General features: G+C 49.9%; 1 protein-coding gene across 7 annotated transcripts in view; it reads left to right on the forward strand.

The window, feature by feature from the left end:
* PIK3CD (phosphatidylinositol-4,5-bisphosphate 3-kinase catalytic subunit delta) overlaps positions 1–13,989 on the forward strand; it is a 671,014-nt gene that overhangs the window by 469,261 nt on the left and 187,764 nt on the right. For all 7 annotated transcript variants that reach the window (XM_085609767.1, XM_085609777.1, XM_085609774.1 and 4 more), the window contains one exon: positions 9,654–9,841. In XM_085609767.1, coding sequence (XP_085465893.1) covers positions 9,654–9,841 — 188 coding nt within the window. The remainder of the gene's footprint in view (positions 1–9,653; positions 9,842–13,989) is intronic.

Genomic DNA, 13,989 nt, shown 5'->3' on the forward strand with positions numbered 1-13,989 from the left:
GCAACTCTCATGTATATAGATATCGGCATGAACCACCCATTTAAAATTCTGAGTCTAAACGTGTGGGGCCTAAATCCACCTGCTGAAATCCTGGCTGCACTGTCTCTCCTGAGGTTAGAGAGGGCTTGTGCACAACTAAATATATTAGACACAGACAGCATTGAATTTTCTCTCCTTCGGGTGAAACAAGTGAAATACAGTAGGGCAAATAAGGCAGGGAAACTCCTCACTGCTAAATTAAGAGCCAAGATTATACAGGAACGATATGCCCAATTCAGACTGCTACAGTGACTCTCTCTACTGAGGAATCCGAGAAGAGACGGGAGTTGCAAGAATAGTGTAAAACTGTATAAACAGCTGAGAAAGGGACTGAGTACAGAATGTTTTTTTTTTTTGTTTTTTTTTTAAACCGTTTATTACAATCTCAAATAGTTACAAGTATGGGCCTACAACCGTCTGGCCGGCCGCTAGAGTAGCAGTAGCACATGACATACATACAGAAAAATCTCTTGGCGGTGCAAAAAGGGTAAATCAGGAGATATCAGTAGTGCAGGCCACATAACTCCAAACCAACAATACGGTTTCCTTTTGTCAAAACACAACAACACAAAAACAACCACACCCGCAAGGCAACCCACGTCCCAAGTGACAGCACGCGCTCCTTAAGTGGGGAACCCCAACCAATCGCCAAACTCTGAAGAGGGGAATGAGAACAGATCAGGGACTGGGGAACCACGTGCCCATGGCTGGGGGAGGGGGTCGGCTAGGGGGACGGAGCTGGTGAAACAGCCGGCAGCAGCGGCGGCTCGCAAATACCCCCGCGATAGGCGTTCCAGGGGCCCCAGATTTTCACCCACGCCCCAGGCTTACCCCTCGCAACATACACCACCTTTTCACGAAACATACACCAATCCATGTGTTCTTTCCAGGCCGACACCGCCGGAGGCCTCTGGGATCCCCACAATTGAGCAATGTCACGCTTAGCGATCATGTATCCCAGAGTCACCCACCGCGTCTGCGGAACCGAGTAGTCAGTTGGCTCCCACACATTCAGCAAGCATCTCCTCGCTTCAGGCAACAGCACGACACGCGTAACCACTCGCAGGACCTCATGCACACCACGCCAGAATCGCTCCACCTTTGGGCATTCCCACAGAATATGCAAGAAAGTTGCCAAAGCACCACAGCCACGCTTACACAGTCCATCCTCAGCTAGGCCCATACGTAGAAGCCTTGGCCCCGTCACATAGACCCGGTGGAGGATCTTAAGCTGGACGAAGCGAAGGCGAGCCGGGATGGCCACCTCCTTCGGAGAAGCCACCGCGGACATCCAGTCCTCGTCGTCCAACTCCAGCCCATCGGCAACCCAGGCCTCGCGGAGGCCAGTCAGCAGGCCCGATCGGTCGTTAATCAGTTTTTTGTATATAAGGGAGATCGTGCTGTCTGGGACATGGCCATCCAGCACTCTGTCCTCCAGGGGGGAAGACTCCGGAATGGACGCGACATCCGGGAAGACGGAGCCCAGCGCGTGGCGGACTTGTAAGTACCGGAAGTACTCACTGCCTTGCAACTGAAACTCCGTCTGCAGCATCTCGAAAGTTTTGAATCCCCCCCTCGTCCAGAGATCTCCCACTGTGCTGATGCCGATCGTGTCCCATTTCTCGAAGCCCTTCGAGGTCCACAAGGAACCCAACCTCGCCGATGCATATAGCGGTGACGCCCGGGTCAAACGGTCCTTCCACCCCATAGCTGCGTTAGCCGCGTGCCATACACGCACCATGACATGCGTCGGTCCCGTCAGGCGAGGGTCCGGCGCGCCTGAGTAAAGCGCCCGATTGTAGTCGCCACCGGGCAGGAGCATCTTGTCCATTTCAAATGCCGGGTTCAGGGCGGGCCCGTAAAGGCCATGATTAATCGCAGCTAGCTGGGAGGCCCAGTAATACCGTTTAATATCCGGGAGGGCAACCCCCCCATCGTACCACGGGAGCGTCAATTTAGCCAAGGCGATACGTGGCCTCCCGTCCCAGAACAGGCGACGCTGCAAACTCTCCACCTCTCGGAAGTAGCGCGCCGGAACCAAATCCATAGTGTTCTGGAGAGCGTACAGAAAGCGCGGCAACGACATCATTTTAAACAAGGCCGCTCGGCCAAGCGGCGAAAGCGGCAGACGCCGCCAACGCACCACGTCCTCTTTCAAGCGCTGGAGGGGGGGCAGCAAATTCCGCTCGTAGCGGGCCTCCGGGTCCAGGGTAATATATATACCCAGGTACCGAAACCCCTGGGAGGCGATCTGGATCGGACAGTCCCGTGGTAGGACCGGAGCCTCCCCGGCAAGCACATATACACAGGATTTCGCCCAGTTGATGACGAGGCCTGAGTTGCGACCGAATGAGCGCAAAACATCAACTAGGACGATCAGTGATTTACGCGGGGAGGCGAGATATAGAAGGATATCATCAGCGTAGAGGGACACACGGTCCTCATGCTCGGGGGTCCAACGGAGACCACGGATGGAAGGGTGCCACCGCAGCCACTCCGCCAGGGGCTCCAGGGCCAGTGCAAACAGGAGAGGCGACAGGGGGCAGCCCTGTCGCGTACCCCGTCCCAGTGCGAATGGGGCCGAAACTCGTCCATTCACCACCACCTGCGCCAATGGGCCGGAATACAACAATTTGACCCAGCTGATGAAGCCCGGTCCGAAGCCAAACTTCGCCAGCATCGCCCAAATGTATGGCCACTCAAGCGTATCAAATGCCATGGTGGCATCCAAGGACGCCAAGATGGCCGGTTCCCGCACGAACGGGACACGCGCGAGCACCCCGTGCAAGCGTCGCAGATTAAGGGCCGTGTTACGATGGGGTATGAAGCCGGACTGGTCTTGGTGGACCAAGTCGCCCACCACGCCGACCAGCCGGTTGGCCAGCACCTTGGCGAGGATTTTGGGCTCCGCATTCAAGAGCGAGATAGGCCTATAGGATGTGACCCGCTCACGGGGTCTCCCCTCCTTGTGGATCACCACGATCGTGGCCAGACGCTGGTCCGGCGGAAGGGAACCCCGCGAGCAGGCCGCCAGGAACATCGCGCGCAGGTGGGGCGCCAGCACATCCGGTCGCAGCTTGTACAGCTCGATAGGAATGCCATTGGGGCCCATGGCCTTGCCAGATGCGACCGAGCGGATAGCAAGGGCAATTTCGTCCGAGGTGGGAGGAGCGTCCAGCGAATCCCTGTCCTCCACCGAAAGGGAGGGCAGCGCGATGTCCCGAAGCAGGGCATGGGAATCCTCCTCCGAGCAGGGAGAAACCGGGGAATATACCTCGCGGAAATAATCCGCGAAGCAGGAGACAATGGCGTCCGGCTCGGTGACACATACACCATCCATCCTCTCGATCAACGGAACCACACGACTCGCTCTCTCCTTTTTATCCAACCACGCTATCAATTTACCAGCCTTATCACCCACATCATACAGTCGCCCCTGTTGCTCTCTACTGAGGCCCCTGGCCGCCTCCGTGACGAGGGCCCTATAGGCCGCCTGCTTGAGGTGTAAAACATGCAATGTGGCATCCCCAGGGCACCCTCTAGTTCAGTAATTTCGGCCTCCACCCGGGTTACCTCCTCCCGCTCGCGCCTCCGGGCATGGGAGATAAAGGAGAGGGCCTCCCCCCTAAGAACTACCTTAAAAGCCTCCCAAAGGGAGATGGCAGAAGGGACAGACCCCACATTCTCCTCAAAGTACCGCTGCAAGGATTTGATCAATTCGGCTCGAATAGTGGGGTCGCGCAGGTACCAGGCATTAATTGGGGCCACCCTGCCCTCCCCCCTCGGGAAGACATCCAGATGCAGCAGTAGTGGGGAGTGATCTGAAATACCCCGCGCCAAATGGCGCACCTCTCCCACCCTCCCAGCATAGGCCGCAGGAACAAGGAGATAATCAAGCCGCGAGAGGCTACCATGGGCACCCGAGTGGAAGGTGTATTGCAGCTGAGCGGGATGCTTTAGTCGCCAGCAATCTACCAATCCTAGTGTATCTAAGAGGCCGGACAGCCACGCCTGTGCCCGGGGGAGGTCCCTGGGGGGATGACGATCCATAGACCCTGAAGCCACCGCATTAAAGTCCCCCCCAACTACCAGAAGCCCATCCGGGAGGTCAAGGAGGAGGCGCCCCAGGTCCGCAAACGTGGTAGATTGCAACCCCGGCGGAACGTACACTGATACAAAAACGACCACTCTGCCCTCCATTCTACCCACCAAGCCAGTGTAACGTCCCCTCCCATCATGGCGCACCTCATCAATCTCCAATGGGAGCGAGTTCTTAATCATGATGCCCACCCCCCGCGAGCCCGAGGTGAAGCCCGAATGGGCCACCAAGCGATAGCCTCTCCGATTCATGGCATGAAAGGAATTACCTATAAGGTGTGTCTCCTGCAGGAAGATCACATCTGGTGAAATTCGTTTCAGATACTGCAGGACCACACCACGCTTAATCCTATCCCCCAGTCCATTAACGTTCCATGATAACACAGTCAGGTCCCTACCCCCCATCATACATGAAAGCCATCAATCGTCCCCCAAAGAGCATCTCAAAAACGACAATACAGTAAAGGGTTCGCCTTGCGGTGCAAACAAACAACACTCCACCCCCACCCACCCATCCCAACAGAACTCCCCCCTCCCTGCACCCCTGCATGAGCCCAGACAGCCCCCCCAAAGTGCAGTGTGCCTGTCGCCCCATAGATGAAAAACTAACTAGTCCCCCAGAGGAGGAGGGAAAGCCCCCAACGGACCCCGTACGACCTCCATAGGAGGGGAACATACACGATCAGTGAATGGTAACCAAAATGTTGTCCAGAGCAAGGCCTACTATTCACCCCTCAGTTCTGATCCGGTGCGCCCTCCCCGCCAACCGCACCCCCCCCACCCCCCCGGCCCCGATCCCCAGGCAGAGTATCCAACCAGTCCCCAGCCGCCTCGGGACGGTCAAAAAAATGCGTGCGACCATCCACCTCCACCCTCAGCTTAGCTGGAAAAAGCATTGAGTACTTAAGGTTCATGTCCCGTAGGCGACGTTTAACTCCGAGAAAACTCAGTCTCTGCTTTTGGACCGTCGGAGTAAAGTCAGGGTAGAAATTCACGTCCATATTATCAAGCTTGACCGGTCCCTGTAGCCTGGAAGTCTGCAAGATAGCGTCTCTGTCCCGAAAGTTAAAAATCCGGGCAATGAGAGGCCGCGGCGGAGCTCCGACCTTAGGTCTTCCTCCGGGGACCCTGTGAGCACGTTCCACCGCAAAAAGTTTACTCAGCCCCCGGGGCTGGAGATGGGTGAGGATCAGGTCTTCCACAAACAAATCTGCCGCCTCCTCCTCCCGTCCCTCCGGCACCCCGACAATACGAACGTTGTTCCTCCGGGCCCGACCCTCGGCGTCCTCCAATCGACGGTCCATCATGGCGCTCGCCTGGCCAAGCCGGTGCACCTCCTTTTGAAGGGCCGCCACGTCTGTAGTGAGACTTAAGGTGGTGTGGGCCAGGGAATCGACCCGGTCATTTGTTTTAGACAAGTCGGCTCTCACTAGGCCCACCTCCACCAGGGCCGAGTCTATCTTCTGCGCCAGAGTATCAAAGCGCTGGTCCACCGAGGCCTTCATTTCGGCAATGGCGCCCATGACGTCCCGGAGGGTCAGATCCGCGGGCTGAGCAGACGCCTCAGCCGGGCCCGCGGGGGATGTACGCTGTGCCTCTGGGGATCCCTTCTGGAGGGTGTAGCGGTCCATACTGTTTGACTGATGTGCCGGGCCGCGGCGGGTCGATTTCACCTTGGCCCGGTCGCCATCTTGCTTTGTGGACATGTCGCACTCCCAAAGTCGTGCCAATCTCCTCGAAAGGGCCGATAAACCAGTTCACGGGTTCCGGGGGGGGGGTTGACCACTGCACCGCAGGACAACTCACAGCCGGCGGGTCAGCCGGGCACAGGGGCAAGGCCACACCACCGCACCCCGCTCCGCAACCCTACCTCGCTTGAGGGCAAGGAGGGCGCAAAAGCGAAAGTGAAAGCGCGGGGTACGCGAGTCGCCCAGCCCTGCCCGCCGTTGTTGTTCGCTTTGTCCCCGGATCGCCCCACAACTCCAATCCGGGGGGCCGGCGCGGAGAGGGCCGCAATCTTCGATCGGTGCTCCCACCAGTGTCCGGGGTCCGATTCGAAAACGGAAAACGGGTGCCGCCTCAGCTCGGGTACACAGACACAGTCCCCTCGTCAAAGACAGGATATAATCAGGATTAATTCAGGAGGTCGCGGAGGTCCTCGGGAGCTTCGCACCTACGCGGCCATCTTGGTTGCGCGCCTGAGTACAGAATGTTAGATTATATTAAAGATACCAGTGTCACATGTAAACAGTCCCAACAGGAAGAATTAATAATCCTATAGAAACTGCTGTCATCTCGGCAATATTCACATTTCAAAAGGCCCTTCTGTCGGGTACCCCACAACGCTTACCTCTGCTTGTGGAGTGATTCCGCAGAGACGACAAGAGCGCCCGTCCCTGTACCCACCTGACCCTCGTGGAAGGTAGAACGCAGCAGGGATGAGATGGACGCAGGGAAGGGAGCCAAAAGGAAGGTAGGGGGTTGGGAGTGTAGGGTTCTCGAAGACAACTGGAAAGGAAGAACAAAGACCCAGCTTAGTGAGGGAGCCCCAACTCCTTCGTCTACACACCCCGTAATCCACACACAGAAATGCTCGTGTCCCCCCTTTGGAAGACTTACCAGTGCGCAGCAGTCCACGAGTCTTAACGATACTGGCAGCCCAGCGAGGCTTTTCTGATTCAGGTGCTGGCCTGCGAGCTCTCCCGTCAGCAAAGAAGGCGCTTCTGCGCGTCTGGTGTCCAAGAGTGCTCTTACTCCAGAGGCACTCCTGTAAGGCACACGTTCCGCTGGACGCTGCTTGAATCTGGGGTATCCTGACCCACAACAGCGTCAGTGCAACGGAACTTCAATAGTCAAAACAAAAGGAACCCCCCAAAACAGCTCCTCAACGCTCCTACGTGGTTGGGGACAAAATTACCATATAGCGCTCCTGCGCGGATAAAGAACCAAGCGATACCAGCGCCCCAGCGCGATGTACGGAAAACAAAACAAAACAAGACAAATGCGCTCCAGCGCGGCGGACTTGAAGCAAAGAAAATGCGCACCAGCGCGGTGGAAACAAAACACGGCTCCAAGCGCTCCGGCGTCGTGAACCGAAACCAGGAAACTTGCGCTCCAGCGCGGTGGGTGTTAACAAGGCTAATGCACTCCAGTGCGGGGAGAAACCAGATCAACCCTCACGATGCTCCACAGCACGGCGAGTCCGCTTCAGGTTGTCTTCTGGAATACGAATACTCCGGCGGGAAACGCGCTGTTTAAGCGTTTTCCCCCGGTAGTGGTTTCCTGACCTGTTGCTGGTGTTGCAAGACTAGACCGGGACTTCACTTCCGCCCGGAAGTGAGGCTCCCGATCATTCTGTGTGTGTATTAGCGGACGGAACGGGAGCACCGGCAAGTGCCGTAACCATGACACCTTCGCCCTGACAAACTCACAGGCCTTTGTTACAGAATCTTTTGCACCACCACAGCGCCTGGATACCCTCATGGGTGATTAGTCGTGCATTACTAATCCGAGTTGATTGGTTGACTTTGGCCACAATTATTCTCACATGCTTTTACGCTTCCCATCGTGTGAACTCCCCAATAGGTCACTGCGGGAGGGCTCAATTATGATAATTCCTAAACCAGGCAAGGATCTGTTGTTGTGCTCCTTCTTTCATCCAATCTCCTTGCTGAATATCTTGGGGATATTGGTGATTCAATTGCCTCCCTACATGCAGGGATTATTGACCTGAATCAGACGGGGTTTGTCTCCGACAGGTGCACAGTAGATAACATAAAGCATACATTACACCTGTTTAACAAACTATAGGGCTCACACGCACGTTCTATTCCTATCTGTTGACACTGAAAAAGCGCTCAACAGCTTACAGTGGACATTTTTATGGAAGATTCTCAAGGCGTATGGGTTTGCACCCATGTACATTGCATGGATTGCTAGCATCTACACAAATCTTTCCACTAGAGTCTGTTATTCGTAAGGCTTCTGCCCAAAAAGGGGTACCCAACAGGGCTACCCATGTCACCTCCGTCATAGGCAAAAAGCAACATAAAGTCTGACTATAAGTAGTTGATGGTTTACTAATTCTGCCTGAACCAGGGAGTTCGCACCTCCCTTCCCGCTTATAGAAGTCGCACCTACTGAACTTATCACTCCTACTTGAACAGGTGACTAACTTACAGAAGAATCATCCTCTAACATGGGCCCAAAAAGCACATTAAATATTCAGATGTTAAGATCTTTCCTTCCTTGGAAGAAAGGTTCTATTGTAGCTATACAGATCTCATGCGCTCTCCTGATGCAAAATTGCAAAAGTTTCACAAAGTGAGCCTCTTCTGCATGGGATGTATTGCTGTAGTCAAGATATCAGCCCTCCTTAGATTATTATACTTGGCTCAGTCTCTACCCTTGAGACTAAAGAAAGGGATTTTAAGAGACATTCAAAACACCCCAAACAACTTCATATGGAGGGTGTAAGTATCCTAGGCTTCCCAAGCGTACAATGTACGCCCCAACTAACGTAGGGAGCCTAGGAGTCCCTCATATCATGAACTACTACCAGTTCAGACATGTAATGGAATGGGGGAGGATAGCAACTGAAAAGACTTGGTACTTCGTGTATCAGATAATTGTGGGTGATCTTGTTTGGAAGATACCTTGATTGCCCAGACACTCCTGATCTTGGAATCTCAACTTTTGCCCATAAGGAGCTCTCAAATCGGATATCAATTAAGCCCAGATGGCAGGCTGGCGGCAGTGGGAGTCTGATATTTACTTGAACATTTGTATCTTCTTCCATCGAACATCCAGACACCTCCGCTCTGCAGGACTCCTACTAGCAGATATATTATAACCAATCTACAATAGGCAGGGCTAGGCACATGCACTTGCTCAGTGCCAAGGTACCCTCACAGGTGATAGTGTGCTTTATAAATACACCTAACATAACTTTGCAGCCTTTTTCTTGAAGGTGAACCTTGTTCTTGCTCCTTCCTTTATTTGAAAAATGTTGATACTGCTTGCTATTCTGATTCAAGCATCTGAATCCATGAAATGCTTGAGAAGAAATAAGTTAACTTACCTGTAACTACAGTTTTCCACCGTCTGTATCTTTCATATATCACATGACTCTCCCTCCTCCGATATTCAACTTCTCTTTTTTCCTGTTCCCATGAGTATTTCGAAACCTGAGCTATAGTGGCCTGTGGCAGAATGAATTTTAGAAAACTTCCTGCTGATTGATTAGAGCTGAACCACTAAACCATTACTCTTGGTTCAGTTATTTTTTATGGCAAATTGTTGTTTGCACTGCTATTGTATGTAACTCAATGCTCCCACTTTGACGATGGGGAATGATTAAAGCATGTGAATCGATGAAAGATATCAATGCTGGAGAACTGTAGTTACAGGTATGTAATGTTTCTTCTCCTGTTTTCTGGTGTTTACTCCGACTGCTTTACAGGACTATTTCCTTCTCCTGTTGATGCTTCTGAAGATGTTATTTACCTCTTCCACAGATGGAAGCTCTTACGAAGATGAAGGCCCTGAATGACCTTGTCAAACTTAACTCCCAGAAAGTCACAAAAGCCCAGCTTAAGGAGGTGAAGGAGGCGATGCATTTGTGCATGAAGCAGGAGAACTACCTCGAGGCCCTCTGCAAGATCCAGTCTCCCCTGAATCCCAGTGTGTTTCTGGAGAATGTGTGGTAGGTGTGCACTGGACACCACATATTAGCCTTACCTGCCCAGTCCAAGCAAAGTGGGAGACAAGGCCAATAAATTCTGACCCAAAGATCCAGTGTGATATTTTAAAATGGTGTGGCAGTTATACAGGTGATACCACATCTACGCTCCGTTTGACTGCCAAGTAAGATAGATACCTTTTCAGTTGCCCCTAAGTCTAAGATGTCATGGCAGGCACGTATGGGGAATCCACAATAGCCTTTCTTGTTTGTTCAGAACATGGGAGAAATCTGTTGTTTCCGCATGTCCTTACAATCCACAAACCATAGGAGAATGTGTGGTATGTGTGCATTAGTAACAATAGTTCAGCTCACTGTGTCTGAACTAGCAGGGTAGATCCCTGGCCAATAACCCCAAAATAGATATGTGATCCTGGATTATGTGTGGTAGATAATCAACCGCTAGATCTCCTAAACCCCCCTTCATCAGCACCATTCCCGTATGAAACCTTTCTGATTCTCCCCATCCCTCTCTCCAACCCACCTGTGATTCTGAACAATGTGTGCACTGGATAGGTCATTCCAGGACCTCGGATTGCTCGCTTCCTGTCTAAATGCATGCTGAGCAGAGGTGAGAAATTGCGCGCACAGTCTGAATCCTAGTGTGATTCTGTATCATGAATGCTTGCATAATAACCCTGCCATCTTTGATTTGTGCCAAGCCCAAGAGCGACTGTTCTGACCCCCCCTCTGATATTCTCTGCGTAGCTCAGTATAATTTTATAGATGTGTTGTAGTTATGCACCTGTGCCATGCATTGATTATACCACCCACTCTTCACTGTCTGTGGCGAGCATAGGGGAGACTTCCCAAAGCCCTTAGGTGAGTGACCATAATGTGTTGCTCATGCAATTATGTGATGTGTTTGGCAGGCAACTAATAGGGAGATTGGAATGAATCTACAAAATGTGTGGATTCTTACATAGGTGAATGATTTGATGGAGACTTTCTTCAGGTTAGTAGTTAATTGGGTTCTCTTATTGAGGTTCTTTTCTTCACTAGGTTTGAAATTATTTGACATGTCTGTCGACCCGTTCCTTTTTTTTTTTTTTCTGCTGTTGAAGTTAGGATGTTTGTACTTTCTGATTTTACTGTGGTGGTTCCTGTGGAAGTAGGTATTGTTGTTTCTGCATTTGAAGTTGGTGTGCTTTTTTTTCAGATGTCACCGTGGTAGATTCCATAGAAGTAGGATTTGCTGTTTCTGCAGTTGAAGTTAGGATGCTTGTACTTTCTGATTTCACCGTGGTGGTTCCTGTGGAAGTAGATAATGTTGTTTCTGCATTTGAAGTTGGTGTGCTTGTTTTTTCAGATGTCCCCATGGTAGATTCCATAGAAGTAGGTTTTGTTGTTTCTGCAGTTGAAGTTGGGGTGCTTGTACTTTCTGATTTCACCGTGGTGGTTCCTGTGGAAGTAGGTATTGTTGTTTCTGCATTCGAAGTTGGTATGCTTGTTTTTTCAGATGTCACTGTGTCGACCCATTCCTTTGATGTTCTTTAGAGTACATTTGATTATATTTTTCCAAGACTTTTAATTTTCAGCATAGGGGACTTCTGTATTGGGGTGATTTGGGGATTTTCCTGTGTTTAGTTTTGAGTTAAAATATTTAGATTGCATGATGAAAAATGAAAGCATAAGTGATGTAGGGGTACATATGGCTTCACGTACAACCCACCCCCAAGCCCTCCTCCTTCTTCTAAGACCCAGTATGTTACCAGCATTGGATCAAATGTGAAGGGATTTATTATAGCATATACACTACAGCAGTTTGAAAACACGAGGTCCTCTGTCGTTAGTCTTTAAGGCGAACCTGAGATGTCTCAATAACATTTTTACTCATTACTAGGAAAATAAAGAAGATGATGTAGTGTTTTATGAAGCCATCTCAGTCAAGGTCCAATAAAGCACATTTCTTATGATGGCAACATGTGTTATTGACTTAGCAAGAGCTTGCCATTCAGAGCCATCGATCTAAGTACTTAAACCTGAAGTGTTCCAAGAGAGAACTGTCTTATGACAAAAAATGTGTTTCATCTCCTTTCACTAGCACAACAGTTGTCATCCTGTTGCCTATTATGGTGTTAAATAGATTGTGGAATGCTTTTACTACTTTGTTTTTCCTCTCAGTGTCTATGGCTTCCAAGAACCATTCCTATGATGCTTTTCCCGTTGGTTCATTTACAGAATCACTGCTGTTGCCTGGAAGCCAAATTTGAACCATTCTTGTATTCTGTCTCTTGGCTACAATCAAGTTCTTGGTTTTTCCTCTGATATTTCCAAAAGGCTTATAATTGCAAGGCAGTCGTTGCCCTGTAGTATTGACTTTTATATTTACATATCCATAGTTCAGATGATGTGGTGAATTGGGTTTGTTAGGGAGAAAGCAAGAGATCATGTTTATACCTATAATGTGCAGTTGGCCGATGTTGTCGTAAATAAGTGTCTAAATACTGATCATGTGAAATTCCCTTTTATTTTTCTGTGGGTTAATCTTCTCTCTGTTATATGTTATTGGGTTTACTTGTTTATTAACTTTAGAGGGCCAACTTCATAAAATATATCAAGCAATCATGATCTGTTCAAAGGGTTTGACGAGGAAGCATCAAAGTAAAAAATAAGTGTTTACGAACCTCCAAATGAATTTGTAGAGCTGGCTCTATTAGAGACACCCATTAAAAAAATCATGGGTTCTCTACAGTAAATAAAAGCGGCCAGTGGGTTAAGGAGCAGCTATAACTGTCACAGGAGCCAATGTTTTTTGGTAGTGTGTTAGTGCAACAGGAAATTAATCTAATGGGTCACTACTATGAGTTGGAACTTTAGCGATATTGTGTATGGTGGCAGTCTGTGACCAAATTTTCAATGCGCGGACTCTCTTGATTATTTGTTGCTTTGCTTATGCATCATAAAGCTGATTTGACTGATTTGGTGTGAGCCTGAGGTGTGTCAAGAGCTTTAGATCTATTACAAATAATGTTCTATAGTCGAGTGCATGCTTTGATTGGAACTGATGTTTAGACCTAGTCAATGAAATAGTCAGTATTCTGTATTGATTTGGGTTATCTGGAGTACTGTGAGTTGGGCGAGTAGAGGAGGCTGAGGATAAAGGGATACAGTAAGTTGACCATACCAGCCATTAAGAGATTGGGTAGGAATCTCTTGGAATGAATACCAGGAAATTATTGAGCCTCACCTGGGTGAGTAGAGAGAGTAATATGGCAGAAAGCATAGAGATTCAGTAGTATATAGTAGCAACTAGCTGGGAAAATTTCAGGTTGAGGAGATCTAGTTTGCGTTCTAGGGGATTCTGAGTTATGATTAAATCTTCCTATGGTGTTCACCTAGAGTTTTGTTATTGGAAGATGGTTGACATTTGTAGTATTTAAGTTGTGGACCTTTGTAGTCTTGTTTCTCACTGGGATGTGCAGGTCGGGTATTCTGAGCTAGGGATTAATTCATCTGATTAATGTATTGGGATTGTTTTATGGTTTCCATGACGAGTTGATGTTGCAAGGGTTGTAGGGGCTTTGTGGCATTAGATTTGGATTGGTCATTGATGAATATAATAGTGATTGATAAAGTCTACAGAGTGTGGAGTTCTCATGGGGAACTTTAGATATGCAGGAGGACATTTCCTTGCATGGTTAATTGGGGCAGGCAGGAGTGCAAGCTGGTGTGAAAAAGCATATATAGGATTGTGTGTATTGAGTGACCTCAGTGGAGTTACAGTAGGTAACCTCGAAGGCAATTGTTGTTCGCAGAATGTAGGGGTCCCAGGAGGTATGGGTAAGTATCGTTCGTGAGATGGTGAGTATTGTGAGAGCAGGGGATTTCAATAGGCGTCTTTGAAGAAGGTGTGTGTATTGTAAGACCCAAGCAGCATTATATGAGACTGGGCGTTTGTGTGTGTGTAGGTAACAATAGAGTGTAATGGCAGTAGAGTTGTCCAGGTGGGCTTTTGTTAAATGAGGAGAATTCTTATGTGGTAGATCGGGGAGGGAAATGGTGCAACGTCATGTGAGAAGGTATTGTATCATGAGATGGTGTGAACTGTGAGACATCAGTGGGATTGCAGAAAGTCATTGGGGAGGGGTGTGAGTGTTGTAAGGGTTAAG

Source organism: Triturus cristatus, chromosome 1_2, assembly GCF_964204655.1.
Source record: "Triturus cristatus chromosome 1_2, aTriCri1.1, whole genome shotgun sequence".
NCBI lineage: Eukaryota > Metazoa > Chordata > Amphibia > Caudata > Salamandridae > Triturus > Triturus cristatus.